This window comes from Rhineura floridana, chromosome 22 (genome assembly GCF_030035675.1).
Source record: "Rhineura floridana isolate rRhiFlo1 chromosome 22, rRhiFlo1.hap2, whole genome shotgun sequence".
In the NCBI taxonomy this organism is placed as follows: Eukaryota; Metazoa; Chordata; class Lepidosauria; order Squamata; family Rhineuridae; genus Rhineura; species Rhineura floridana.
In genome coordinates this window covers 4,226,900-4,253,049 of record NC_084501.1, presented here as the reverse complement: position 1 = coordinate 4,253,049, position 26,150 = coordinate 4,226,900, and the positions used below count along the sequence as shown (strand labels likewise).

Here is a 26,150-nt window from a genome sequence, read left to right as displayed (position 1 = left end):
TAGTTCCATCTTCCATCTTCAATAGTCCTGTTAAGTCCAGTAATTTCAGTGTCCAATCTTCCATTATCAGTATTCCATAATAATCTTGCTGTTGTAGCCATAGTCATATAATAAGAGTCTGATGGGAATTTCCTCTATCCCAAATATTTTCTTGCCATCCATTCTGAATAAGTTGCTGAAATACTGTTGTAAAGTCATATCTGTGTTCTTCTTTTTTACAAAATGCACTGGCTCATCTCTTAAGAGTTTTTCCATTGTCACATGGCTGCAGTTAATTCCATAGATTTTCTCTATATCAAGCTCCATCACATCATTCCAGTCCAGAAGATTATCCAAGCCATTGATAACTTTATCTCTAATATCTTCATTAATTTCTTCAGAGATAACGTTAAATTCCAAACAGTAGATTTTATTTCTAAAATCCATAAACTCCAGATCTTTTTCCAATTCCACATTTGTTCCAATCTCCAGGGCTTGTATCTTCCCTTTATTTTTTCTTTTCTCATCTCTGATCTCATTCTCCTCTCTCACAGGGTCCCCTATTTCTTTAAGCTCCTGCGTCATTTTGCTCAGTTCAATTTTCAGCTCCTTACTACCCTGTCGCAGGGTTTGTTTCGTTATCTCAATCTCATCCATTATTTTCTGAAACATAATTACTTCCAGATTCTCAGCCACTTTCTTGATTGCCATTTTTAAAACCACGAAAACAAAGCAAAACAAAAATAAAGAAGAACCACTTCTTATTTCAGCAACAATTGGGTTAATATTCCAGGCTTGATGACATCACAGTATAAACAGAGCAACCTGCCTTATCTCTCTTGTGCAAGAATGCAAAACAAATTTAGTTCCCAGCATCAAAACAGTTAGTGGCGTCGTGAAGAAGCAGATTCGTCAAAATAAAATAGACCAAAAAAAGAATAGTCCCAGACAATATAATATTCCTCGGAATAGAAATCAGGAATAGAAATCCCTCTTCTGTTTATTATCTTTAGAATGCACTTCCAGGACAGCTTTTTGCGACAGAAACAGAGATAAGCTGTTAATTTCGTGAATAACAGAGAAGAGCTATATCTCACCCAGAAGTTGTCCAAAGCCGATCAATCTGACAAATCTCCTTTTGCTGCAACAATTTAAACCAAGTAAAAAAAATAATAGAAAGAAGGGTGCTTGCCTGTTAGTCCGTTCTCTCTTTGAAGAAAAGATAAACGTATCGCTTAAGCAGATAGAGCTTGTTAGAAAGTCCGTCCGGCATTGTTGGCTGGACCTTATCTCATAAATTAATGAAATCCAGTCCTCCCAACAAAAACAGGCTTTGAGGTTGATCTCTACGTTTCTCCCTGCCCGGGAGAAATTTCATCAGTCAAAAAAAAAATGTTCTGACTGATTTATATCTGAATAAGCTTCTTTTGAGGCGGGAGCCCGTCCCAAAAGCAGGCACAAGCGAAGTCACCCTTCCCGGAAGTCCAAAATGCTGAAGAATTTCCATGAGGATTTTGGAAATTGCTGCGGAAATGCGGAGAACTGAATTTAAGAGTGGAAAATTGAGAAACTGAGAGAACCAGAATTGACAGATCTTTCCATCCTTCGTGACGAATTGCTCCAGTTCCAGAATGAAGTTTAGAAATTCTATTTAAAGTGGGGTTTTCAGGGTAGAGTTAAGCAGAGAATGAGTGTAAAGGAATCGGATGGGGGAAATCCTCTTATTCTTGCGTCTGGTCTGATTTCGGACTGAAACTGTCTTGGTCAGCCTGGTGGATATGATCATTGTGGGGAGGGAGACAGAAGACCTGCAACTGTCAATAGTCCGAGACTACTCAGAACCTTTTGATACTGTTAGGAAATGCGATGGAAGTCTGGCAGGACGCCCTAGTTAATATGGAAGCTTGACAAAAATGTTGTTGCCTTTCTTCAGAACACAACAGATTCAGAGGAAACTTGACTTCACCCAGATTAGGTATGAGGGAGAATTCTGCTTACTCCGGACTTGTTAACGGGGTTTTTGAATAGTTTGCATGTTTGCTCTGTGTGTGAAGCGAGCATGCTTGCTACAAGCTCAGCAGATTCAGTTGCCCCCCTGCTGCCAGGCATGCTTCCCTTCCCTGCCCGGGCCCACTGAGCCTACCAAACCTCTGCCTGCAGGCCTGCCAGCTCGCAGCTCCTATCTTACCTTTGACCTAGCCTGTGCCGGGGCGAAGACACATGGGCAGCTGCAAGGGCAAGCGAGTCACCAGCTAAGCCGGTGGATTGGGTCTGGAAGGCTGGCAACATGCCCAATAATCAGAGCAGCAGGACTGAGGCTGGCAGCAGTGGAGGCAGTGATGTTTGGGGCCTGCAGCAGCAAGGCAACTCGTCTGAGGAGCGGCAGCCTTTCAGTGCTCTAGGGGCTATCCATACCCCCTTGCACACAACGGCCTCCTGCGAGCCCGGTCTGCATGGCAGCAGCACCAACAAGATGAGCCCTCGGAGGCAGCAGAGGTCATGGCTTGCAGAGATGAGGCGCCTTGCCTGAAGAGCAGTGGGTCTTCTGGCATTGTTCAAGCGACCATACCCCCCCCCGCGCAGCTGGCTTCAGCCAGTTGAAGGCCACAGTGCAGGCACTAGAATCTACGGGAATCTCTGTCATAGCTCGTTTCTACGTAGATTCGCTCCCGCATTGTCGAAACGCAGATAAGGCTCCAAGGGCTATGGGAGGGATCTCCAAGGTGTGTGCGATTTGATCACTGGGCCTTGGTTGAGAGGTGCGCAGGCCAAGGTAGCTCTGGGCAGTCAGGCAAGCCTCTTGGTAGCATCTCTTGGGGGAAGTATATTTGCCAGGGTACGCATCTTTGGATTGAATAAATTAAGAAGTTGGTAGAAACGAGCAGGCACCCGTTGGAGTAGCCTGCTGTTCTGCCGGAATTGGATCGGATCCATAACCACAAGCAAATCCCATCCCTCACCTAGATGCAACAAAGTCTGGTGCCACCTTCTGACTAAACTAAATAACGACACTATCCATGCATTCCATCCCTATCATTTTAAAGAAACAACATTATTACTCATAACCAAACTTGAGAGGTTTCCAAAAAAAAAAAAAGTAACTTTACTGTTCGGTTTGCTGGATGGCTGTGGTGGAATCTCAGTAGATGGGTTTTCGGGTACCGTTTGTGCATTTGGTGTTGACGAGAGTTGGAGTCCCGCAACCGCTGGAGGAGGCCACCTTGGCTACGCCTGGCGCACGGTTGCAATGATGAGCTAGAAGGGCCAGTGGCCTGACTTGAGCAAAGGCAGTTTGTTGTCTTTCATAATGATTAGGCTTTTTCTCCCTGCAGTGTTCTGTTGGCCCATCTTCAGATAAAGCGCTCACGTTCATGAAAGACCACTACCTGATGGATGAGAAGATTGAGCCGGCCCATCACCAACCTCTGCTAGTGAAGCACAGCGTGAAATACACCCGGATTACAGTGCACCAAACTCGGAATGCCTTTGGAGTGCCCTACAACGTGCTGTTTCTTGGGACAGGTGTGGTTTTTGCCCTGGTAGTAGATCCCAGACACCTGGGATGGCAGGCCCACACCATACATTTTAAGCACATCAATGCACATTTAAAGCATACGTCTTTCCCCAGAGAATCATTGGAATGGTAGTTTAAGGGTAACTCTGTGAGGGGGAAACCACAGTTCCCAGGATTCTTTGGGGGAAGTTAATGTGATTTAAATGTACTTTAAAATTTTTAAATGTGCGTTGGATGTGCTGAATTTAAAACAAATGTATGGGGTGGGTGTGCCCTCCTGTTTTGTGACCTTTTTATTCCTTTGACCCAACAGTGGGCTGCGTTTAGTCAGCTACTGAGCTTGACTGAATCAATCCCATGTTTTTTTTATTTAAAAAGTGTGGCAGTCAGCATTAATAGAAAAACTTGACGCAGAAACTGAATGAAAAAGGACAAAAATGTAAAAATACATTTTTGCGGAATGGTGGAGCTTCATGGCATCCAATGGCCAGGCAGATCGTAAAAATGAGGTTTCCCAAAGCTTTTAAAAACCTCTGTAAACGTGACAAAATTTAAATTATTTATTTGTATGCTCATAGACAGAGAAAGTTATTTTGTACATGATTTATCCCTCTCAGTTTTGGGTTATGTACATTTTGTTGTCAAAAAAAATAAAGTAAAATAAAGGGGAGAAAAGGTTGACATCTCAAAGGCTGGCTGCATACATGTAACATTCATTGTGCCAAAGGTAACCAGGTGATACACTAAAGGTTCTCTCAGGAGAGGCTGTAAAGCTGTCTGTAGAGCCCTTTGGCTGCCTTCGTCATCCATCTTGGCTTTCTTTGTTTAGCAGTTGTTTGGATGGTGAAGGCTAGGGAACAGTTTCTCCCTCTCTCCTATAGTTTCCTTCTCCTTGGTCAATAAAAAACTCCGCACCGCTCCTGCAGGTGGGCTCTGACAGTGGAAGTGAGCCCCACGGGTGGGGCAGGATGGACTGTGAGAGGGGGAAGAGTTCAGCTCCCCTCACCTGCATGCCTCTTTTCTACCTATGTATGTATTGCCTTCAAGTCGATTCCTGCTTATGGCGACCCCATGAATGGGGTTTTCATGAGGCTGAGGCAGTGACTGGCCCAAGGTCACCCAGGGATCTTCATGGCTATGTGGGGATTCGAACCCTGGTCTCCCAGGTCGTAGTCCAACATCTTAACCACTACACCACACTGGCTTTTTACATTTTACTACCTATGTATATATATATATTTGTAAGCGTTAACGCTCGCCATTAATGCACGCAGCAGCAACTGGGGTGTTCATGGCGAGTGGAGCAGGCAGGTGAGGCGGCCGGCTGAAGTGAGCGAGCTGCAACACAAATGCTTCAGCTGTCTGTTTTGGCGGCGGCGGTGGGGGGCAGGAGGCGAGGGCGCCAGGCCAGGCCTCCCTGCAGGACAATGTCCTTGCAGTGTGAGCACTTCAGCCGCCTGCCTCAGCAATGACTACTGTAGCTGCAGCAGGCAAGGGGGGGGGGCGGGAGGCGAGGGCAGTGGGTGAGGGAACAAGCAAGGTGGAGGAGTGAGGCAGACCCGGTTAGCCAAGGAGGAACAGTCGGGACATCCTGCTCTGCTGTGGCTGCCTCTCCACCGCACTGACAGCCTCACCGGCAGAAGGCAAGGGGGGGAAATGGCAGGAGAGCAGGGCGGTTGGTGAGGCGCTGCACCAGCCATTCCTGTGTCGGTCACCTAGGCTGGTCACCTAGGAGGAAGCTCAGCAACCCAGTTGGGGAAGGGGAAGAGGGGAGGCCCTGGTGGGAAAGGAGTCCAAGCACAACAGCAGCCGCACCAGGAGTCAGAGGAGCTGGGCACACGGCCTGGAGCAGCTTCTCCTGTCGCAGTTGCTCAGGTTGGAGGAGGAAGGCAGGCGTGAGCGGCTTGAGAGAGAGGAAGAGAGGCAGGGCCTGCAGCCCAGTTCCCTTCCCGAAGTCAAATGGCTCCAGCATCTCGTACTCCCCCATTGGAGTCCCCAGAGACACCCCTTTCCTTACTCCAGGAGGAGTTGCTGTGGAAATAGGAGTGGACGTCGGAAGATTTGAGAAATGGAGGGAGGGGGAAAGGGGGTGAAGGCAAAAGTGGGGGGTGTGCGCCAAGGGGGAATGGCAAGTGGAGCGAGCAGGGAGGCAGAGCCCCCCCCCCGGTGCTCTTATAATCGCGTGGACACATGCACTCTCTCTCGATGGGGACAGGACTGCATTCAAATGAAACCATCATGCCTAACTTGATCCTCAATATCTTTGCTTTCCTTTCCACAGACAAAGGTGCCCTTCACAAAGCGGTGGCTGTTGGCAAGGAGGCTCACATCATTGAGGAGATCCAGCTGTTTGAGAAGCCTGAGGTGGTCCAAAACCTGCTGCTCTCCCCTGAAAAGGTGGGCACCCTCTGTTGGATAGGGATTGGAGCTGCAAGCTTTGGAAGGGCAGTAGCTCCAGCCATTTGTACCACAGGCCCCAGTTTCAACCCCCAGCATCTCTACAGAGGGATGAGAATTACCCCTTTCTGAGCCCATGGAGAGGTGCTGCCAGTCAGTGTAGACTGCACTTGAGCTAGATGGATCAATGGTCTGACAGTAAAAGCCATATTCCTATTTAAATTAGCCCTATATTCAGGACCATGTGGACTAGAACCTGACTTTTATTTTGAGGGGAAGGGCCATAGCTGCATGCAAAAGGCCCCAGGCTCATTCCCTGGCACACATCTCAAGACTTCTTCCCAGTCCTTAGCCTGCCCTTGTGTGAGGTTTTTATTATCCCATCCATATGGACAACTTCCCCTTCCCTCACAGAAGCTGGGGGGTAAACTAAACAGTTTCCTTAGCTGAACATTCTGTGCTGCTACCATACTAGCTTCCCCAAGCAGTGTTGGGGGTTACACACTCTCAAGTGCAGTACCACAGAGGTTATAAAGTGCCTCAACTCTGTTGTAGAGTAAATTTGGTTAAAATCAACAATACCGAGCCCCTCCCACAGGCTTGCAGTCTTTGGAAGAAAAAACAACCCTGCACTGTTGGCACGGAAATGGGAAGCAAAAGAGAAAGCATCGAAGACTGTTTCCTTCAAACAATTAGCTTTCATTTCTTAAAACTGTGCCTTTGTTATCACAGAGGGTGTTGTATTGAGGTTTGGGTAACATGTGAGCAAGAGGCATAATGAATTAATAAATTAATTACTACTTTGATATCCCACCTTTCCTCCAAGATACTCAAGGTGGCGTACACACATGGTTCTCCCCCTCCCCATTTTATCCTCACAACAACCCTGTGAGGTAGGTTAGGCTGAGAGGCGGTGACTGGTGCAAGGTCACCCAGGGAGCTTCATGGCTGAGTGAGAATTTGAACCCTGGTCTCCCAGGTCGTAGTCTGACACTCTAACCACTATACCTCACTGGTTCTATCAGTTCAAGGACATGTTCCAGCCAGTCAAAAACACTGAAGGAAGGCTTGGAACAGGGCGGGGGAGGGTGTAGCCTTGGGAGAGTTCTGGGGGTCATACAGAGAGGATTTGAGAGCCACATTTAGCCTTTAGGGCTCAAGTTCCCCATCCCTGGGGTAGATGTTTTTTTAAAAAAAGTTTAAAAAGTCCACTACATTTGTGAGTCTAGAGCCCATTTCCACACATTATGGCAATAAATCCCACAGATTTATTATTATTATTTAAGAACATCAGAAGAGCCTGCTGGATCAGGCCAGTGGCCCATCTAGTCCAGCATCCTGTTCTCACAGTGGCCAACCAGGTGCCTGGGGGAAGCCCGCAAGCAGGACCCGAGTGCAAGAACACTCTCCCCTCCTGAGGCTTCCGGCAACTGGTTTTCAGAAGCATGCTGCCTCTGACTAGGGTGGCAGAGCACAGCCATCACGGCTAGTAGCCATTGATAGCCCTGTCCTCCATGAATTTGTCTAATCTTCTTTTAAAGCCATCCAAGCTGGTGGCCATTACTGCATCTTGTGGGAGCAAATTCCATAGTTTAACTATGCACTGAGTAAAGAAGTACTTCCTTTTGTCTGTCCTGAATCTTCCAACATTCAGCTTCTTTGAATGTCCACGAGTTCTAGTATTATGAGAGAGGGAGAAGAACTTTTCTCTATCCACTTTCTCAATGCCATGCATAATTTTATACACTTCTATCATGTCTCCTCTGACCCGCCTTTTCTCTAAACTAAAAAGCCCCAAATGCTGCAACCTTTCCTCGTAAGGGAGTCGCTCCATCCCCTTGATCATTCTGGTTGCCCTCTTCTGAACCTTTTCCAACTCTAGAATATCCTTTTTGAGATGAGGCGACCAGAACTGTACACAGTATTCCAAATGCGGCCGCACCATAGATTTATACAACGGCATTATGATATCGGCTGTTTTATTTTCAATACCTTTCCTAATTATTGCTAGCATGGAATTTGCCTTTTTCACAGCTGCCGCACACTGGGTCGACATTTTCATCGTGCTGTCCACTACAACCCCGAGGTCTCTCTCCTGGTCGGTCACTGCCAGTTCAGACCCATGAGCATATATGTGAAATTCAGATTTTTTGCTCCAATATGCATAATTTTACACTTGTAAAATTGAATTGCATTTGCCATTTTTCCGCCCATTCACTCAGTTTGGAGAGGTCTTTTTGGAGCTCTTCGCAATCCCTTTTTGTTTTAACAACCCTGAACAATTTAGTGTCGTCAGCAAACTTGGCCACTTCACTGCTCACTCCTAATTCTAGGTCTTTAATGAACAAGTTGAAAAGTACAGGTCCCAATACTGATCCTTGAGGGACTCCACTTTCTACAGCCCTCCATTGGGAGAACTATTCCTACTCTCTGCTTTCTGCTTCTTAACCAATTTCTTATCCACAAGAGGACCTCTCCTCTTATTCCATGACTGCTAAGCTTCCTCAGAAGCCTTTGGTGAGGTACCTTGTCAAACGCTTTTTGAAAGTCTAAGTACACTATGTCCACTGTATCACCTCTATCTATATGCTTGTTGACACTCTCAAAGAATTCTAATAGGTTACTGAGACAGGACTTTCCCTTGCAGAAGCCATGCTGGCTCTGCTTCAGCAAGGCTTGTTCTTCTATGTGCTTAGTTAATCTAGCTTTAATAATACTTTCTACCAGTTTTCCAGGGACAGAAGTTAAGCTAACTGGCCTGTAATTTCCGGGATCCCCTCTGGATCCCTTTTTGAAGATTGGCCTTACATTTGCCACTTTCCAGTCCTCAGGCACGGAGGAGGACCCAAGGGACAAGTTACATATTTTAGTTAGCAGATCAGCAATTTCACATTTGAGTTCTTTGAGAACTGTTGGGTGGATGCCATCCGGGCCGGGTGATTTGTCAGTTTTTATATTGTCCATTAAGCTTAGAACTTCCTCTCTCGTTACCACTATTTGTCTCAGTTCCTCAGAATCCCTTCCTGCAAATGTTAGTTCAGGTTCAGGGATCTGCCCTATATCTTCCACTGTGAAGACAGATGCAAAGAATTCATTTAGCTTCTCTGCAATCTCCTTATCGTTCTTTAGTACACCTTTGACTCCCTTATCATCCAAGGGTCCAATCGTCTCCCTAGATGGTCTCCTGCTTTGAATGTATTTATAGAATTTTTTGTTGTTGGTTTTTATGTTCTTAGCAATGTGCTCCTCAAATTCTTTTTTAGCATCCCTTATTGTCTTCTTGCATTTCTTTTGCCAGAGTTTGTGTTCTTTTTTATTTTCTTCATTTGGACAAGACTTCCATTTTTTGAAGGAAGACTTTTTGCCTCTAAGAGCTTCCTTGACTTTGCTCGTTAACCATGCTGGCATCTTCTTGGCCATGGCGTTACCTTTTCTGATCTGCGGTATGCACTCCAGTTGAGCTTCTAATATAGTGTTTTTAAACAACTTCCAAGCATTTTCGAGTGATGTGACCCTCTGGACTTTGTTTTTCCAGCTTTCTTTTTACCAATCCCCTCATTTTTGTGAAGTTTCCTCTTTTGAAGTCAAATGTGACCGTGTTGGATTTTCTTGGCAATTGGCCAGTTACATGTATGTTTAATTTAATAGCACTGTGGTCACTGCTCCCAATCGGTTCAACAACACTTACATCTTGCACCAGGTCCCGGTCCCCACTGAGGATTAAGTCCAGGGTTGCCGTCCCTCTGGTCGGTTCCATGACCAACTGGTCTAGGGAATAGTCATTTAGAATATCTAGAAACTTTGCTTCTTTGTCATAACTGGAACACATATGCAGCCAGTCTATGTCCGGGTAGTTGAAGTCACCCATTACTACCACATTTCCTAGTTTGGATGCTTCCTCAATTTCATATCTCATCTCAAGGTCTCCCTGAGCATTTTGATCAGGGGGACGATAGATCGTTCCCAGTATTAAGTCCCTCCTGGGGCATGGTATCACCACCCACAACGATTCTGTGGAGGAGTCTGCCTCTTTTGGGGTTTCGAGCTTGCTGGATTCAATGCCTTCTTTCACGTATAGAGCGACTCCGCCACCAATACGTCCTTCCCTGTCCTTCCGATATAGTTTATATCCAGGGATAACCGTATCCCACTGGTTTTCTCCATTCCACCAGGTCTCCGTTATGCTCACTATATCAATGCTCTCCTCTAAGACCAAGCACTCCAGTTCTCCCATCTTGGTTCGCAGGCTCCTAGCATTAGCGTACAGGCACTTGTAAGCAGTGTCTCTCTTCAAGTGTCTTTGGCACTTGTGGTTAGGCCTGTGGTAATTTTGCTCTTCTGAATTTATATCCTGTGCCCCTGCTCTCACAATGCCTACTTCTAGGCCTACCCCTTTTAAAATTTCATCATTTCTTTGGTTTTTATCCCAGGGGGGAGGTTTATTCCGAACCGGACCTTTCTCAGCTCCTGTCGGGTTTCCCCCCTCAGTCAGTTTAAAAGCTGCTCTGCCACCTTTTTAATTTTAAGTGCCAGCAGTCTGGTTCCATTCTGGTTCAAGTGGAGCCCGTCCCTTTTGTACAGGCCCGGCTTGTCCCAAAATGTTCCCCAGTGCCTAACAAATCCAAACCCTTCCACCCGACACCTTCGTCTCATCCACGCATTGAGACTGCGAAGCTGGGCCTGTCTGGCTGGTCCCGCGCGTGGAACCGGTAGCATTTCAGAGAAAGCCACCTTGGAGGTCCTGGCTTTCAGCATCCTACCTAGCAACCTAAATTTTGCTTCCAGGACCTCACGGCTGCATTTCCCCATGTCGTTGGTGCCAACGTGCACCATGACCACTGACTCCTTCCCAGCACTGTCTACCAAACTATCTAAACAACGGGCGATATCCGCAACCTTCGCACCAGGCAGGCAAAACACCTTGCGGTCTACACGCCCATCACACACCCCACTGTCTATGTTCCTAATGATCGAATCACCCACTACAGGGATCCCTCCACCCCCTGGAGATATATCCTCGGCACAAGAGGATAGCTGCTCATCCCCCAAGGAATGGGTCCCTTCTAAGGGATCGTTTCCCTCTTCCTCAGCTGGATGCTCTCCTTCCCCAAGACCATCGTTGTCCATGATAGCAGGAGAGCTATCATAGTTGGAGTGGGACACAGCTATAACGTCCCTGAAGGCCTCCTCCACACACCTCTCTGCCTCTCTCAGCTTTTCCAGGTCCGCCACCTTGGCCTCAAGGAAATGAAGTCGTTCCCGGAGAGCCAGGAGCTCATTGCACCGAGAGCACACCCACGACTTCTGTCCAACAGGCAGATAGTCGTACATGCTGCAGGCGGTGCAAAACACTGGAAAGCCCCCACACCCCTGCTGGCTTCTTACCTGCATAGTTTTGTTTAAGGTTTATTACGTCAATGGGTTGGAGACTGCGGTTTAGTTGAGGTCAGGGAACAGACGGGCAGAGTGGGGGGCCCTGGCCTCCTCGCCCTGCTGCCGAACTCGCTCTGCTGCTTAAGGTTCTTTCAGGATTTGGCTCCTAGCTCAGGGTGACCTTGGGCTGCCCTTATTAGTTATTGCTCTGAGCTGTTTTACTTCAATTAAATAACGGAATAAATGGGAGCTACTTACCCTCTTTTCGCTCTGCTGCTTAACTCGCCTTGACGCTTTGTCAGCTGTTAATTTATTTATTATTTGATTTATATCCCGCCCTTCCTCCCAGCAGGAGCCCAGGGCGGCAAACGAATTATACACCATGTGAGGAAAGACTACCTTTTGCCTGCTGGCCCTCCTATTAACAGTAGATGTCTCTCTATGCATTCTTAGGGTATCCTGTATGTGGGGTATTCCACAGGAGTCCTGCAAGTCCCGTTGGCCAACTGCAGCATCTACACAACCTGTGCTAACTGCGTCTTGGCGCGAGATCCTTACTGCGCCTGGGATGGACGGGAGTGCAGAGACATCCGGGGTGCCACAGAGAATGTGTGAGTATTTGCAGAATCCCCAAGGGATTGCCACATTAAAAAACAACAGGGATCCCAAAAGTGTACGAGGTGACAAAAGATCCATCCCCAACATCAGAAAGTGGTGCAAATAGGGCCTTCCTAGTTATGCTCTGCTAATTTCACATCTGTAGTGGGACCCCCCCCCCTTGCCTAGCCTGGTGTGCCAGCTACTGCTGAATGTCCTCTCCCCCCCCCCCCCCGTGCCCCAGGTGTCAGTTACTCATTACAGTTGTATCCCGCCTTTCTTCTGTCATGGAGCCCAAAGCAGCATGCATGTGGTTAGGGAAGGGCCATGGCTCCGAGGAGAGCACCTGCTTGGCCTGCAGAAGGTTCCAGGTTCAGCCCCTGGCAGCATCCCCAGGTAGGGCTGGGATACGGCTCCCTGTCTGACACCGGGGAGAGCTGCTGCCAGTCAGTGTAGACACTGCTGAGGTAGATGGACCGAGGGCCTGGCTCCATCTAAGGCACCTTCCTATGTTCCATAGGTGGTCACCCATCCAGGCACGGTCCAGGTAAGTCCCAGACCTGCTTAGCTTCTGCAAGGTTGTGGCCTCATGCGCCTTCAGGCCACACACACCCTGGGACGAAGCCTGGCTTTGGAAGCAAGCTCTGTTGCCTGCTCTCTTCACTCCCTAGCTGCTTCCTCTCTCTCTCTGGCAGAATTCAAGGTCACCCAAGAAGTTCCAAGAAGTTTAGAGCAGGCAAATGGGAGTTTTCCCATGGCTCACTGCCTCAAGAAGTGAATGTGGCCGCCAGCTTAGATGTCATGGTTAGGAGAAGAAAAAACAGGCAGATTAATGGAGAAGAGGTCTATCAACGGCTGTGACCCGTGATAGCTAAGTGAGGCCTCCATGGACAGTCTAACTCTGAATCCCAGGTGCTAAAGACCATCTATAGGGGTGACCTGTTGCTGCCGTCATGCCCCACTTGTGGGCTTCCCAGAGGCCTCTGGCTGGCCACAGCTGAAAACAGAATGTTGGGACAGATTGGCCTTCTTAGCAGGGATGGGAAGAACTTTATTTTGATTCAATTATTTTAATGCAAACCAACCAAATTCGCACTTACGGAACCAACATGTGAACTGGCATGCAGATATCTTTCAAAATTCATCCTTCTCTGGATTTTGCTGTGTGGTTTTCGTACCAGAAAGGTCAGTGTACAAAACAATTACATATTGGGGGGAAATGCTAATAAATTAGGGAAATTGTTGCAAAAATTTATATATTGGGCGAAATTGCATACAAAAATGTGTGCTTTAGGTAAAATGCGCATAAAAATATGTATGAATTTTCATACAGCCTTTTTTTTTTTAATGCAATCTGATTTGGAAATGAGAGGAACTGAACTTAAGACTGGAAAACGAGGAAGCAAAATGGACAGTTTGGTCCATCTCTGCTTCTTAGTATAATTCAGCAAGGCGGTTCTAACTTCCCTGTGTTCTCCGTTTTCCTAGGAGTGACTTGGTGCAGAATATTGAGACAGGGAAACCGGATCCTGTGTGCCAACGCAACCATGGAAAGGGCAGAGCCTTGCCAAGGTCTAGGAACGACTCTGATGGCAGTTTGCTAAAAAGTTCAGTACAAGCCTTCCAGGGTTTGATTGATCAGCTAAGGGGTGTTTTTTTTCTCGTTGAGGAACAAAAGACCTTGTATTTCCAAGGCTGCTTTATTGCTTTGTGAAAACAAGGCATGCAAAACCAAGTTGCCCATTTGCTAAAGCTGCACACAAGTTTCTTTTGGGAAGACCACCCAAAAAAACGGCTAGGGGAGTGCTAGGAATGTCAATGGCTCTGGCTGCATCACAAGAGTGGAATCGCCTCCAGCAACAGACTCTCCTTACATCCTCTACTACTCCTGAGGATTTGAGATTCATTTTAAGGTTGTGGGGTGGAGAGAGTAATTTGCTAGGGATCTAGATTATGTCAGTGATATAGAAGGGCTGAAGAGTGTTTGGGGTAGCAAACCTCGTGTGCATGAGCACATATGCACACATGTATGCTGACTACATGAAAGTACCACATTCTTCAGTTGTCTCTTGTTTATGAGGGACAGTCCCTGGTAAACCACAGTGTTGTTTTTATTTTGCTTTTGAGGGAGATGTTGGTTATGTGAGTGTCCGCACTGTGGGCCCCAGTAGTGCCATTCTGCAGATGCCGGCTCCCTCTCGTCTGAGGCCAATCCTTTTGAGTAGGAGGTAGATGTATCAGGCCTGTAGACTTGTGTGCGTGCAAGTCAGGCCACACGCATGAATACTAAGGCGCCATGCAGCGCACAGCCAGCTGCCAGGCCCCATGCAGCGGCTCTTGAAATGGGAATGTCATAAGGACAAAAGAACAGTGTCTTTATTTTTATCAGTGGAATGTTAGAGGGTGTGAATTATAGTTGTCTTGTTCCTGTCCCTCTAAATTTCAGTTCTGGCTGCTCCGTTGAATACCATGGTGAGGCTGCCTTGCCTTCGGGCCTCTGCCCTGGCCAACTACTCGTGGAACTATCCAGAAAGGAAGATGGCGGATGGCCTGGTCATGGAGGATGACCAGGCCTTGGTCGTCATTGTGCAGAAGGACACGCTGGGGATTTATGAGTGCAGGGCCAATGAGAACGGTTACTGGCAGACTGTGGCACGCTACCACGTGCGCCTCGTGGATGGATTTCGCGTGGATAGGGAGGGTCTGACGGCACCAATGGGGGAGCATCGTTCCTACTGGGGCCAGTTTGTCACTGTGACGGTTCTGTTGTCAATGACCTTGGCTGTCGTGGCGGCCGTGGCTTTTTTCACCTATCATGACAAGCTGAAGGCGAAGAGCAAAGTGCAGGGTTGCAGCAGCTTCCCTGAAGCCAGCAAAACATCTGGGCCAGAGAAAGTTCCTCTCAACGGCAGCCAGAGCCCTCCACCAAGCAGCGAGTACCAGGTGCCGGGCCCTTGCCAGGAGGGTGCCAACAGCTCCAAAGCCTGTTGTGTTCAGGTGGGGGGGCCTTGTCAGGACATTGATGCAGACAACAACCGCTTGGACCCCGGCCTGGCAAACGGGGATGACTCCAGAGGAGCCCTAGCGGTGGAGGGGATCTAGCCTGATCCAGCTTGTCCCCCATCAGCTGTTGCCGGGAGCAACCGTTTGAGATCACACCAGTTCACCCAGACAACCTGACAAAAATGAAAGCCCTCGCACTACTGTGGTGCTCTTCCGAAACACCGCCAGAAAACACAGAGTTGCCTCTGATTTCAGTTTTTCCCCATTTCTTTTCTGGTCTTGTCTGTATGATGTGATGTAAAACCCAGGACCTTGGACCATGCAGTGGCAGAACCCTCCCGCCACTCACCTTTGGTTCCCTGTCCCCACTTCCATAGATAGGGTAGTGGGGAAATGCCTCCATGCGTTCACAGCCATGTGAAATGTTTACTGAAATTCAAGGCAAATGGATTCTGCCCTACTGCCAGTTTGGAGACGCTCAGGAGTGAAGACAGGAGTGGGGTGGTGGGTCAGGCCTTGCTCAGTGTTCTTCACATTGAGATGCAGCTGCTGGGTGACACCCGAGTCTCCCAGATGAGGCTACTGAGGAATGGATCTGGGATGAAAGGGAGGCAGGCGTTGAGGCCACCGCAAGGCCAGGCAGATGTCCCGGGGAGAAGGAGGGCAGCTCAGCAATAGGATGTGCTGCCCACAGAGGCACGTCCACTCTGGGGCAGCTCTACCATGAGACAAAGTGAGGTGGCAGACATGGGATGCTTTCAGGGGTGACAGAACAGGATAGCGACAGGCCCGGCCCACAGAGAATGGTCTCTTCTGGGCAAGGCTCCCTGGAGTTAATGGCCCCCCATGCATTTTCACAGTCCAGGCTGTTCTCATTTTGCCGTTGTGACCGAGCTGGCCTTGGGCCCTTCTGTTAGGTGCTTGAGATATTTGGGGGTCAGATGCAGGGGGGGCGAGATGAAGCAAGTGGTACCGGCTCATACTCTGCCTAAAGAAAATGGAATTAGCTGGGAGGCGTTGGGAAGGACTTCCTGTGTCCAGTGCTTAGGAGCAGAGGATGCTGCCTTGTACTGAGTCAGACCGTCTAACTCGGGACTGTTAACCCTGACGGGCAGCAGCTCTCCAGGGTATCCAACGGGACATCCTCAAGATGTCAGGGAGCAAACCTGGGACCTCTGCATGCCACATACGAATGCGCCACCACTGAGCCTGAGCCTTCCTCAAAGGCACAGGAACAATGAAAGCTGCCTTAGGATGAGATTTCCCAGTGGCTTGACTAGCTCACTATTGCCCACACTGGCTGGCAGAGTCTGAGGCCTTCTGCATGCACAGTAAATGGCTTACCACTGAGCTGTGGCCCTGTGGCTTATCTAAGGGATTCTTCCTTGCCCTTTACAAACCGGCTCGAGGGCCATTTCCCCAGCCTGTAGCAAGACTGCATGTTCTGCTTATTATTGAAATTCTGTGCCAAAACTGAAAGCAAATCCTGCTTCGTTGCCATCATTTCGATTTATTTTTTACGGTGCTGACATCTTTCCTATGTTATGGTGGTTTTCTGGGTTGGATGGGGAGGGTGTCTCCATCCCCCCCAAACTTATTCTGACCCCCCTGCTGAGCTTCCACATTTTCCACAGGACTTGCCCACGTAACCTTCAAGCAGGATCTTCACGACCATAATGGTTTCCTCCCCCACTTTCTAAATCAAAAGCTGATTTTTTAAAAAAGATGTCTGTTTTCTTCCAGAGCCAGAGTACAAAACACCTAATAATAAACACACGTAGGCCATTTTAAATGGCTTGGGTACACCAGGGGACGCCAACGTGGCCCTGCAGCTGTTGCTTGACTCCCAACTCCATCAGCCCCAGCCAACATGACCAACATCAGGGATGATGGAAACTGGTGCCCAACAACATTTGAAGGGCACCACGTTGGCTATCCCTGCCCTGGGCAATTTCCACCATCTTCTTTGCTGCGCTGCAATTCCAACACAGCGTGAACGGCTGCAGAGGGGGATCACTCCACAGGGTAACATCTCCCCTGTGGAGCGGTTTCATTGTGTCAGCCAGTTTGTTCCAATGTGGGCGTCTTTCCATGTGTGTGGTAGGGAGGTCAGCATCATTCCTCTTGTACAAGCGGGCAGCAGACGTGGCTTGCTAAATGGAGTGTCTATCCGCTCAGCACAGCCCCCTTAGGAAGGGGGTTCTCGGAATGGGGTAACCCATTTTTTTTTGCTATGCAGGACCCTCCTTCTCACCCTGCTTAGACACTTTTTTTAATGGTTGACTTGACAGGGATGCCAAAGCCCACCCCTCCCTCTTTTTATCCCCCTTCAAATTCCTTGAGAAGCTGTGGCTATTGAAATTGGACCCATTGCCAACTTCAGCATAAAGTTTCCTGTGCCTCAATCCTTTCTGTTTCAATGTGTGCGTTGCGATGCTGGCCTCTACTGGACAAAACTGCAATCACAGCAACCTTCAAAACTTAGTTTTAGCTGTGTGACCATCCTCTCTTGATCCATTTTCTCCGCTTATCAAGGCGAGACCTTGATTGTTGTGGGGTGGGGAGATGTTTTGTCTGAGGTCTAGGCCTCCTGTCTAGGCAATTGTTGTGAGCATGCAAAACTACTTGGAGTATTTCTGTTTCTTTTAAAATTACATTTTCTAAATTGCTGTAAAAGAAGCATTATTTAAATCAGAGACTTCCAAGGTCCAGAAACTGTGCTAGCACACCAGGGCTCTGGACTCAGGATGCGGACATGGCCTGTAGAGTGACTCAGCTGTCACGACTGAAGGCTGTTTCACGTGTTATACAATAGCAAACTTGGTTTTGCAACTGACTGTACACTTTACAGGGAGGAAATGTTCACTTTGTGATTAATATTTTAGAGTTAAAAAAGGGTCTTTGCCATGTCTTTGTTTTCCCATGTTGTCTTTGGCCTGTACTTAAGAAAATGTGATGTGTGAAGAAGACCTGAGTTTGAAAAACCCATTGCTTGTTGCAAGCACGTCGTGGCAATTGTCATACCCCCGTCCTCTTTTTCTGTGTATGTGTGTGACTTTGTATGCAATAGAGTGATGTTCTTAACTGTCGTGCGGTATTGGCACTTCTCCCAAAAGAAGGGGTGGGTGGGAAATCCTAGCCGGTACACCTTTTCGCAAGCTTGTTAATTTAACTGTATGTCAACTTAACACTGACCATGATGGCGGGAAAGGAACAAGAATCTTTAAAAACACATTTTTAAAAAAACCAACCAGGTACTGACCTAAACATTGGACTAGGTTTGTGGCTGTATGTTGGAGGGAAGTGGAATATAGGAGAAGGAAGGAAGACTTCTACTGTTTAGTCTCCTCTGCCCCCCAAAGCCACCCTTCTGCAGAACAACAAGCACAGGCATTTGCATGTTTGCAGGGAGAGCCACCCCTCCCCCCATGATAACTATACATTTTAAACATGACAGATTGAAAGAACTGCCTGTCACCAATATGGAGACTTAAAAACAGTGGGTGGGTGGCATTTTCTTCCTATGCTCTTTCAGTCAGTGCCTCCTCCCCCTTGGCTATAGCAAAGCTTGCTGTACCAATTATGGCCCTTCCGGTTGTGGTCAAGTCGAAGTGACTGATGGCACGTTGCAGGCTGGAGCAGGGACGGGACAAAATCAGTTCAGGTCTCGTTAAAACCAAATCTATCAAATTTGCGCTCTCGGAAACAATATGAGAGCCAAACCATGGTCATCCTTCAAAATTCACAATTGTCCAAATTTTGTCCAAACAATATTTACAAAAATGCATGCATTAGGGGAAAATGTACATGTGTACGTTAGACCAAAGTAAACTACGTACAAATGTGTTTCTTAGGATAAACTCACACTAAAATACTGAAGAATTTTCATGATTTTTTTTAAAAAATCACAAATTGATGTAGAGATGTGGAGAACTGAATTTAAGATTGGAAAACCTAAGAATCCAATAGAACCAAAATTGGCAGATCCTTGACACAGCCTTGAGAGAGATTCTATGCAACTGAGTTGAAAATAGGTTTGACTGGGGTGCTTCTTCCTATAGTGTGCACCAGCCTAGTGCTTCCAGTTGTTTTGGACACTTAATTCCCATCAGACTCAACGAGAACGGCCAGCCTGGCAAAAGCTGGTGGGAGTTGGGAGTCCAAAATAACCATGCTGGCTGCAGATCAGTGGAGTTCAAAACATCTGCCCTGGTTAGGCCTCATCTTGAGTACTGCGTCCAGTTCTGGACACCGCACTTTAAGAAGGATGCAGACAAACTGGAACAGGTTCAGAGGAGGGCAATGAGGATGATCAGGGGACTGGAAACAAAGCCCTATGTGGAGAGACTGAAAGAACTGGGCATCTTTAGCCTTGAGAAGAGAAGACTGAGGGGAGATATGATTGCACTCTTCAAGTACTTGAAAGGTTGTCACACAAAGAAGGGCCAGGATCTCTCCTTGATGGTCCCAAAGTGCAGGACTCTGAATAATGGGCTCAAGTTGCAGGAAGCCAGATTTCAACTGAACATCAGGAAAAGCTTCCTAACTGTTAGAGTGGTACGACAATGGAACCAGGTACCTAGGGAGGTGGTGGGCTCTTCAGCACTAGAGGCCTTCAAGAGGCAGCTGGACAGCCACATGTGAGGGATGCTTTAAATTGGATTCCTGCATTGAGCCAGGTGTTGAACTCTTATAGGCCCCTTCCAACTCTACAATTCTATGATTCTGTGATGTGGAGGGCATCAGGTTATCAAAGGCTGGTCTACACGGGTACACATGTCTTTTGTTCTATGCTTCTGGTCAAGCAGGTTTTTGAAACAACAAAAAAAACACAGTATATTTGGCCAGAGACAGAAGTGTGTGGGTGGGGAGATCATGTGCGCCATGAGCAATGACCCACCCCCTTCAAGCAGCTTCAAAAAAAATTAAACTATGTCTCTTCAGCCTCTCGTCACTACCTTATTGGAGGAAAATGCATGTACAATGGTGTGTTTTGGCCGTTTGTTGCTCATTGTGTGGTTTATAACTGATTTTTTTAAAAGAAGTGCCCTATTTTTATTAAAAATTGTGATGTATTGTGGTATTACTGGTTAAGAACTCTTGATTATTGTATCCAGTTTTTCTCTTGGGGCAGGCTTTCCAGAGTCAAAGGCAATACAGCAGGGCCCCGCTTTTCGGCATTCCACTAATACGGCGGTTTTCAATTAGAGTAAGGCCCCACTCATACAACGCTTGTTCTGCTTTTACGGTGTTTTTCCAGGCGTCGGGCACCATTTTATTGACGAAGTTCTGCTTTTTGGCGGGTTTTGCTTTTAGGCGGGGGTCTGGAACGTAACCTGCTGTATGAGTGGGGCGCTACTGTACCTGTGTCTTAACCCCTCCTCTCTGCATCCATTAATGTTGCCAGATTTCAGGCTTTTTCTTCCTTCTCACGGTCTCCAAGGAAGGACTTACATCGCAAGGTGAGGGGTCAGAAACAAGAATGTGGTGTCTATATTGGCTTGGGGACTTTTCTAGTTCGCTCTGTCCCCATGAGGCTCTACCCTCAGCCTACCCAACTCGTCCATATCTCTCCCCCCCCCCCAGCAATCTTGGGGCCGAAGGCTTTTTAGACATAGCAACTCTAGTACTCCTGTATATTTTGCGACATGGGGAAGAATTGTGTGTGGGAATGGGTGGGTAGAAAAATGTGCTGGCTACAGCCGTTTCCAAAATCCACAGCTGGGCAATACCTTTGTTGGGAAAATCCAAAGTGTCACACCAAAGCGTTTGAGTTTTCCAGAACTGCTCATCAGACAAGCGATTACACAAAGCAGGGGGTGGAGTATAAAAGTTGAGACAGATGGTTGTGGCCATGAGGTCAGCTTGCAGACTCTCACATGCACACACACAGGCACACAGCTTTCCCTCAGATGATCTTACTGCCCTGTTCCCACTCATCAAATGATGACCAGGAGAGGGTAATTTGCATCCCCAGGAGGATGCATGACTGCTCACCCCTGTTTCCAACTCAGCGAGGTCTTGGACAGCCTTCAACTCGATCCCGACTTATGGCGACCCTATGAATAGGGTTTTCATGGTAAGTGGTATTCAGAGGGGGTTTACCATTGCCTTCCTCTGAGACTGAGAAGCAGTGACTGGCCCAAGGTCACCCAGGGAGCTTCATGGCTGGGTGGGGATTCAAATCCTGGTCTCTCAGTTGGTATTCCAACACCTTTACCACTACACCACACTGGCTCTCCAGCGAGGTCTTGGGAGGGCAGAAACATTGCTTGGGGGGGGGCTCATCAAGCACTAGGGGAATGCCACACCTGGTCTACAGCATAAGAGCCTGCTGGATCAGGCCAGATGCCTCAAAGGGAAGTCCACTAGCAGAGCCTGAGCGCAAGATCACCCTTCCCCTCCTGCAGTTTCCAGCACCTGGTATTCGGAAGGATGCCGCCTCCAGCCATGGGGATGTCAGAAGGCTGTACTAGAGCCTCTTACAGAATCAAACAGGCTCCTGCTTTAACTTCACACTATACGCTTTTAATCGAATAAGGCTTTGCAGTGTTCTCTGGGTCTGCGGCCTGTCGCTCCTCAAGCGGAAAGTTATGAGCCTCCCTCTTCACTGCTTCCTGGTTTTTCCCTGGAAGCACAGCCCTCTCAGGCCATATCTAGTGGTTCTTTCATATTGTTGTATCCCCTCTCTTTTAAATAATTGAACTGAACTGAACATCGAACATAGCCTTTAAGGTGTGCGGGTCTTTTAACAGCTCACCCACTTCCAGACCGATGACACCTTTTCGCTGCCATCCTTTGGTCCTCTCGTCTGGAGGCTCAGGGTGCATCCCTGAGGATGCCTGGCTTCCTGCCTGCATCTCCCCTTGACTGCCCTCTGGTGTGTCTTTCCAAGGGCAGTGAATGACGTAAACGCCATGTTTGTCTGCTCAGCACGGACGCTCTGTTGGGTGCATATTTGTCCCTTGTTTAAGTTCATGACCTCGCCTGTTGTTTCCCTTAAATGACTACCAAATGTGTCAGGATTTGTCCGCTGCCCATCTGTACCTTACATAGTTGTGGATAATCTTGTTGTAGTGTCATTGGACGTGTGCCACACTCTGTCTTGTTTGTTAGGGGTTGGACCCTTGCTGTGTCCCTGCTCTAGGTGTGGAAGATCGCCAGCTGATTGCTGGTGACACGGGGCGTGTGCCTGTTGCTGCTGTCGCTCAGTTCACTCTGTCACCCCTTGCCTCCAGTAACCTCCCACTTGGAGCAAAGAGCCGTGGTTATTCAACTCATTCATGTAACCTCATCTAGCCGCATGCCCGAGGTCTCCTTGCCCCCTGACCTCTCTTTTTGTACCCAGGCAGTTCCGTCTCTAAGCACTGGACCTGCCTCCATTGGTTCAAGAATGGCCCGTGAAAAAGGGGTTTGCCAAATTCAGGCAGGTTTCATTTTGTTTTCAAAAGTTTTATGCTGGTCCTTCTAGCTGAGGAGTGTCTTCCCAGAAATATTTGGTTAAAACAAGCCAAATGTTTGTGACACGACTGAGGTTGATCAGCTTGATTATTTATTTATTTTAATTTGGAGAGATGCGCATGTGTGGTGAAGCTTCAAAAACTTTTTAAAACATTCGTCATTGGTTCTCTTCTCTGGTGCTCTCATTGGCTGAACAGTGTTGATGTCACAGACAAGACAAGCACCAAAGGAATGGGGCTTAGTGACAGAGGTCAGAGCAAGGACTCCTGCAATGGGGGGGGAGGGACAAAGGAGGCAGAAGGCAAAGAAGGTGGAGGCTGAAGGAAGGGTAGGTGGAGGCGGAGAAGATCTCATGGCCATTGAGCCTGGGGAAGATAAGCAGATGAGATTTGGGGAACTGGGGAAAGGAGGCAGCAGTGGACCAAGAGATGCAGAGAGAAAAGGGCAAGGGAGGCTGGGGGAAGAGGGAAAAGACATGTCATGGATGCTCGGGAGGTGTTGCACCAAAGACTTCCCTTGATTCCCAAAGCAGCAGGTTCTGGCCCCCCCTTTGGAAATGCTTCTGGCCTCCATCAGAAGCTGTGTTCTAAGTGATGGTGATTTACTTTCCTGCAGGTGTACAGGGGTTTTTTTACCCACACATACTTCAGTGTACATACTTTGATTTGTTATCTGCTTTGTTCTCTTAATATTGATTTATTTTTCCTTCTCGAGGGTGTTGCTAAGTTCTCCACTTTGAGGACTCATTTTAGTTGACAAGGGGATTATAAATCTTCAAAATAAATAAGTGACATTATCTGGGGGACTTACATATATCTACTCTTCTAAATCCATCCAGAATCTCAGACGCTTGCAAATTTAGGGTTTTCAAACTTTTCATAGAGAAGAGGAAATGATGATGATGATTTTTGCTATTCAAGTTACATCCCCCCTGCTTCCTGAAGGAGGCCAGCCCAGTGGGGGCCTCTGACATAAGCTCCCATCGCCAGAAAAACTGGTTGCCTTTAAGATGCCATAGAACTTATTTCTGCGATACCCCGAGTGTTGCCTATAGGCACCGTGGGACACCTGCTTGGTGCCTGCCAAGTCTCCTTGTCAATTATTATTAAATTATTGTTGTTGTTTTTACCACGGCTGGAAAGTACAATACAGGCAGATGGCTTCCCCACCTTCTTATCTCCCTTTCCCCCAAATGTCCCTGCCCCCCTCAACGAATACTTTTTTAACAATAAAACGGACACAACTTTCTTGTTTCACATAAGTCGGAGACACAGTATTTATTTATTTAAGTCATTTATATTTCTAGAAAAAAAATTTGGGCAGAGGGGAAGCCCCTTTCCTTTCTCATCTCTTTTTTTGATCGGGTCACTAGCCTAGTAGATGGTGGAAATGCTGTAGATGTCATCTATCTAGATTTCAGCAAAGCATTTGACAAAGTCCCCCACGACCTTTTGATTAGCAAACTCGTCAAATGCAGACTACATGGAAATACTGTCAGGTGGATTCACAACTGGTTGGAAAACCGTACTCAAAGAGTGGTCGTCGGTGGCTCTGCTTCGGACTGGAAGGAGGTTTCGAGTGGAGTGCCACAGGGTTCTGTCCTGGGGCAGATACTCTTCAACATTTTTATCAATGACTTAGATGATGGGGTGGAGGGAAGCCTTATGAAGTTTGCGGATGATATGAAACTGGGAGGGATAGCTAACACAATGGAAGACAGGAATAAAATCCAAAGGGACCTGGATAGACTAGAAAATTGGGCTGACATTAATGAAATGACATTCAATAAAGACAAATGCAGGATTCTGCATTTAGGCCACAAAAACAAAATGCATGGGTACAGGATGGGAAATACCCGGCTTAGCAGTAGTGCGTGTGAGAAGGACCTTGGAATTGTAGTGGATCGCAAGTTGAACATGACCCAGCAGTGTGATGCTGCGGCAAAAAAGGCAAACGTGGTCTTGGGATGCATAAACAGAGCTATAGTTTCCCGGTTGAGGGAAGTAATAGTCCCACTATATTCTGCATTAGTCAGGCCTCATCTGGAAGCCTCATTTTAAGAAAGATATAGACAAGATAGAGCGGGTTCAGAAGACGGCAATGAGGATGATAGCTGGTATGGAGAACAAGTCTTATGAGGAAAGGTTGAAGGAACTTGGCATGTTCAGTCTGGTGAAGAGAAGGCTGAGGGGTGACATGATTACACTCTTTAAGTACCTGAAGGGCTGTCACATAGAGGAGGGTACAGATTTGTTCACTGCTGCCCCAGAGGGTAGGACTAGGTCTAACGGTTTTAAGTTGCAGGAGCGTAGATTCAGATTGGACATTAGAAGGAACTTCTTGACAGTAAGGGCAGTTCGGCAATGGAACCAACTGCCTAGGGAGGTGGTGGGATCCCCTTCGCTGGATGTCTTCAAGCAGAGGCTGGACAGCTATCTGCGGGAGATGCTCTAGCTGTGGATTTCCTGCTGTGAGCAGGGGGTTGGACTCGATGGCCTACAAGGCCCCTTCCAACTCTATGATTCTATGAAAAGGAAAACACTGTGAACAATATCATTCTTTTTCAGGGTTTCCTCCACCTTTTTGTTCTACAGCAGGCACATGTAGCCTCCCACCCAAATTGAAACCAAAGCTGTCCCTGGCCACATCCACACCAGACTGTTATTTCACTTTTTTGACAGTCATGGCTTCTCCCAAAGAATCCTGGGAAGTGTAGTTAGTGAAGGGTGCTGAGAGTTGCTCTGTTCCCCTCACAGAGCTTCAATCAGAACAGCTGACTGTTAAACCGCTCTGGCCACTGGAGCTCTGTCAGGGGAATAGGAGTCTCCTAATCATGCTCAGCACCCTTTACAAACCACACTTTTCAGGATTCTTTGGGGGAAGCAAAACAGTCATGGCTTTAAACAAAGTGGAATAAATGTCTGGTGTGGATGTGACCTGAGACCTAAGTTGTTCAGGTCTTTGTATATTAGTGCAAGAATCATGAACTTGGCCTGGTAGCATATGGGCAGCCCATACACATATTTTAGCAGAGATTTCACTTGGTGTTGGCATCTGCCCCCAACAGCAGTCTGACCGCTGCATTCTGCATTAGATGGCGCTTCTGGACCAGGCCCGAGGACAGCCCCATATAAAGTGGGTTGCAGTAAGGCAGTCTTGAAGTTACCAGTGCATGGGCTACAGTGGCCAGGCTATCCCAGTACAGATACAGTCATAGCTGGAGTACCAGACAAAGCTGTTAAAAGGGACTCGTTGCTACAAACGTCGCTTAGGCCTTGAATGACAAAGATGCATTCAGGAGTGTAACAACATGTTTTAGCGATTTCTCCCTTCTTCTGCATTTCTTGACAGCCGATGGGTCAGCTGCCATTCTCAGGGATCCCAGCTACCATCTGCCGATAACCAGCCATGAAGCCCAGACAGTCCTCCTACCTCTTGGGGGCTCTCTTCATGTTTGTGGTCACTCTGGCCACAGATGTGATGCCAAGGTTAATGCTCCAGAAAGGTGAGTGACACACAGGAGGACAGAGACAGCAGTCATGAACTAGGGAGATACTGAAAGGTGGCCTCAAATGAGACTAGTGAGATTTGGAAGGGGAAAGGTAAATCTGGGCTCAGAGTAAATTCCTTGATTGCACAGCTATCAATGTAAGCATAAATTTGGTAGATCTGATGTGGTCACGACTGATCGTGTTACATATGCATGGGATACTGTGGGGGGTCAAAAAGGCTATTAAGGTGTTACAAAAGTGTGAAGGAAAATGACATATTTCAAGGGTAAAATGTTTAATGTCAGAGTCAATGTCAATGACAATGTTTAATGTCA

General features: G+C 47.5%; 2 protein-coding genes across 6 annotated transcripts in view; both read left to right on the top strand.

Moving 5' to 3' along the window:
• LOC133374724 (semaphorin-4A-like) overlaps nucleotides 1–19,938 on the top strand; it is an 85,793-nt gene extending 65,855 nt beyond the window's left edge. For all 5 annotated transcript variants that reach the window (XM_061605922.1, XM_061605919.1, XM_061605921.1 and 2 more), the window contains 5 exons: nucleotides 3,312–3,501; nucleotides 5,775–5,890; nucleotides 11,717–11,874; nucleotides 13,349–13,467; nucleotides 14,307–19,938. In XM_061605922.1, the coding sequence (XP_061461906.1) occupies nucleotides 3,312–3,501; nucleotides 5,775–5,890; nucleotides 11,717–11,874; nucleotides 13,349–13,467; nucleotides 14,307–14,962 (1,239 nt within the window). In that variant the 3' untranslated portion in view covers nucleotides 14,963–19,938. The remainder of the gene's footprint in view (nucleotides 1–3,311; nucleotides 3,502–5,774; nucleotides 5,891–11,716; nucleotides 11,875–13,348; nucleotides 13,468–14,306) is intronic.
• A 5,749-nt stretch (nucleotides 19,939–25,687) lies between these two features.
• Nucleotides 25,688–26,150, top strand: part of LOC133375148 (semaphorin-4A-like) — a 32,465-nt gene continuing 32,002 nt past the window's right edge. The window contains exon 1 of the mRNA XM_061606713.1: nucleotides 25,688–25,829. Within this exon, the coding sequence (XP_061462697.1) occupies nucleotides 25,733–25,829 (97 nt within the window). The 5' untranslated portion in view covers nucleotides 25,688–25,732. The remainder of the gene's footprint in view (nucleotides 25,830–26,150) is intronic.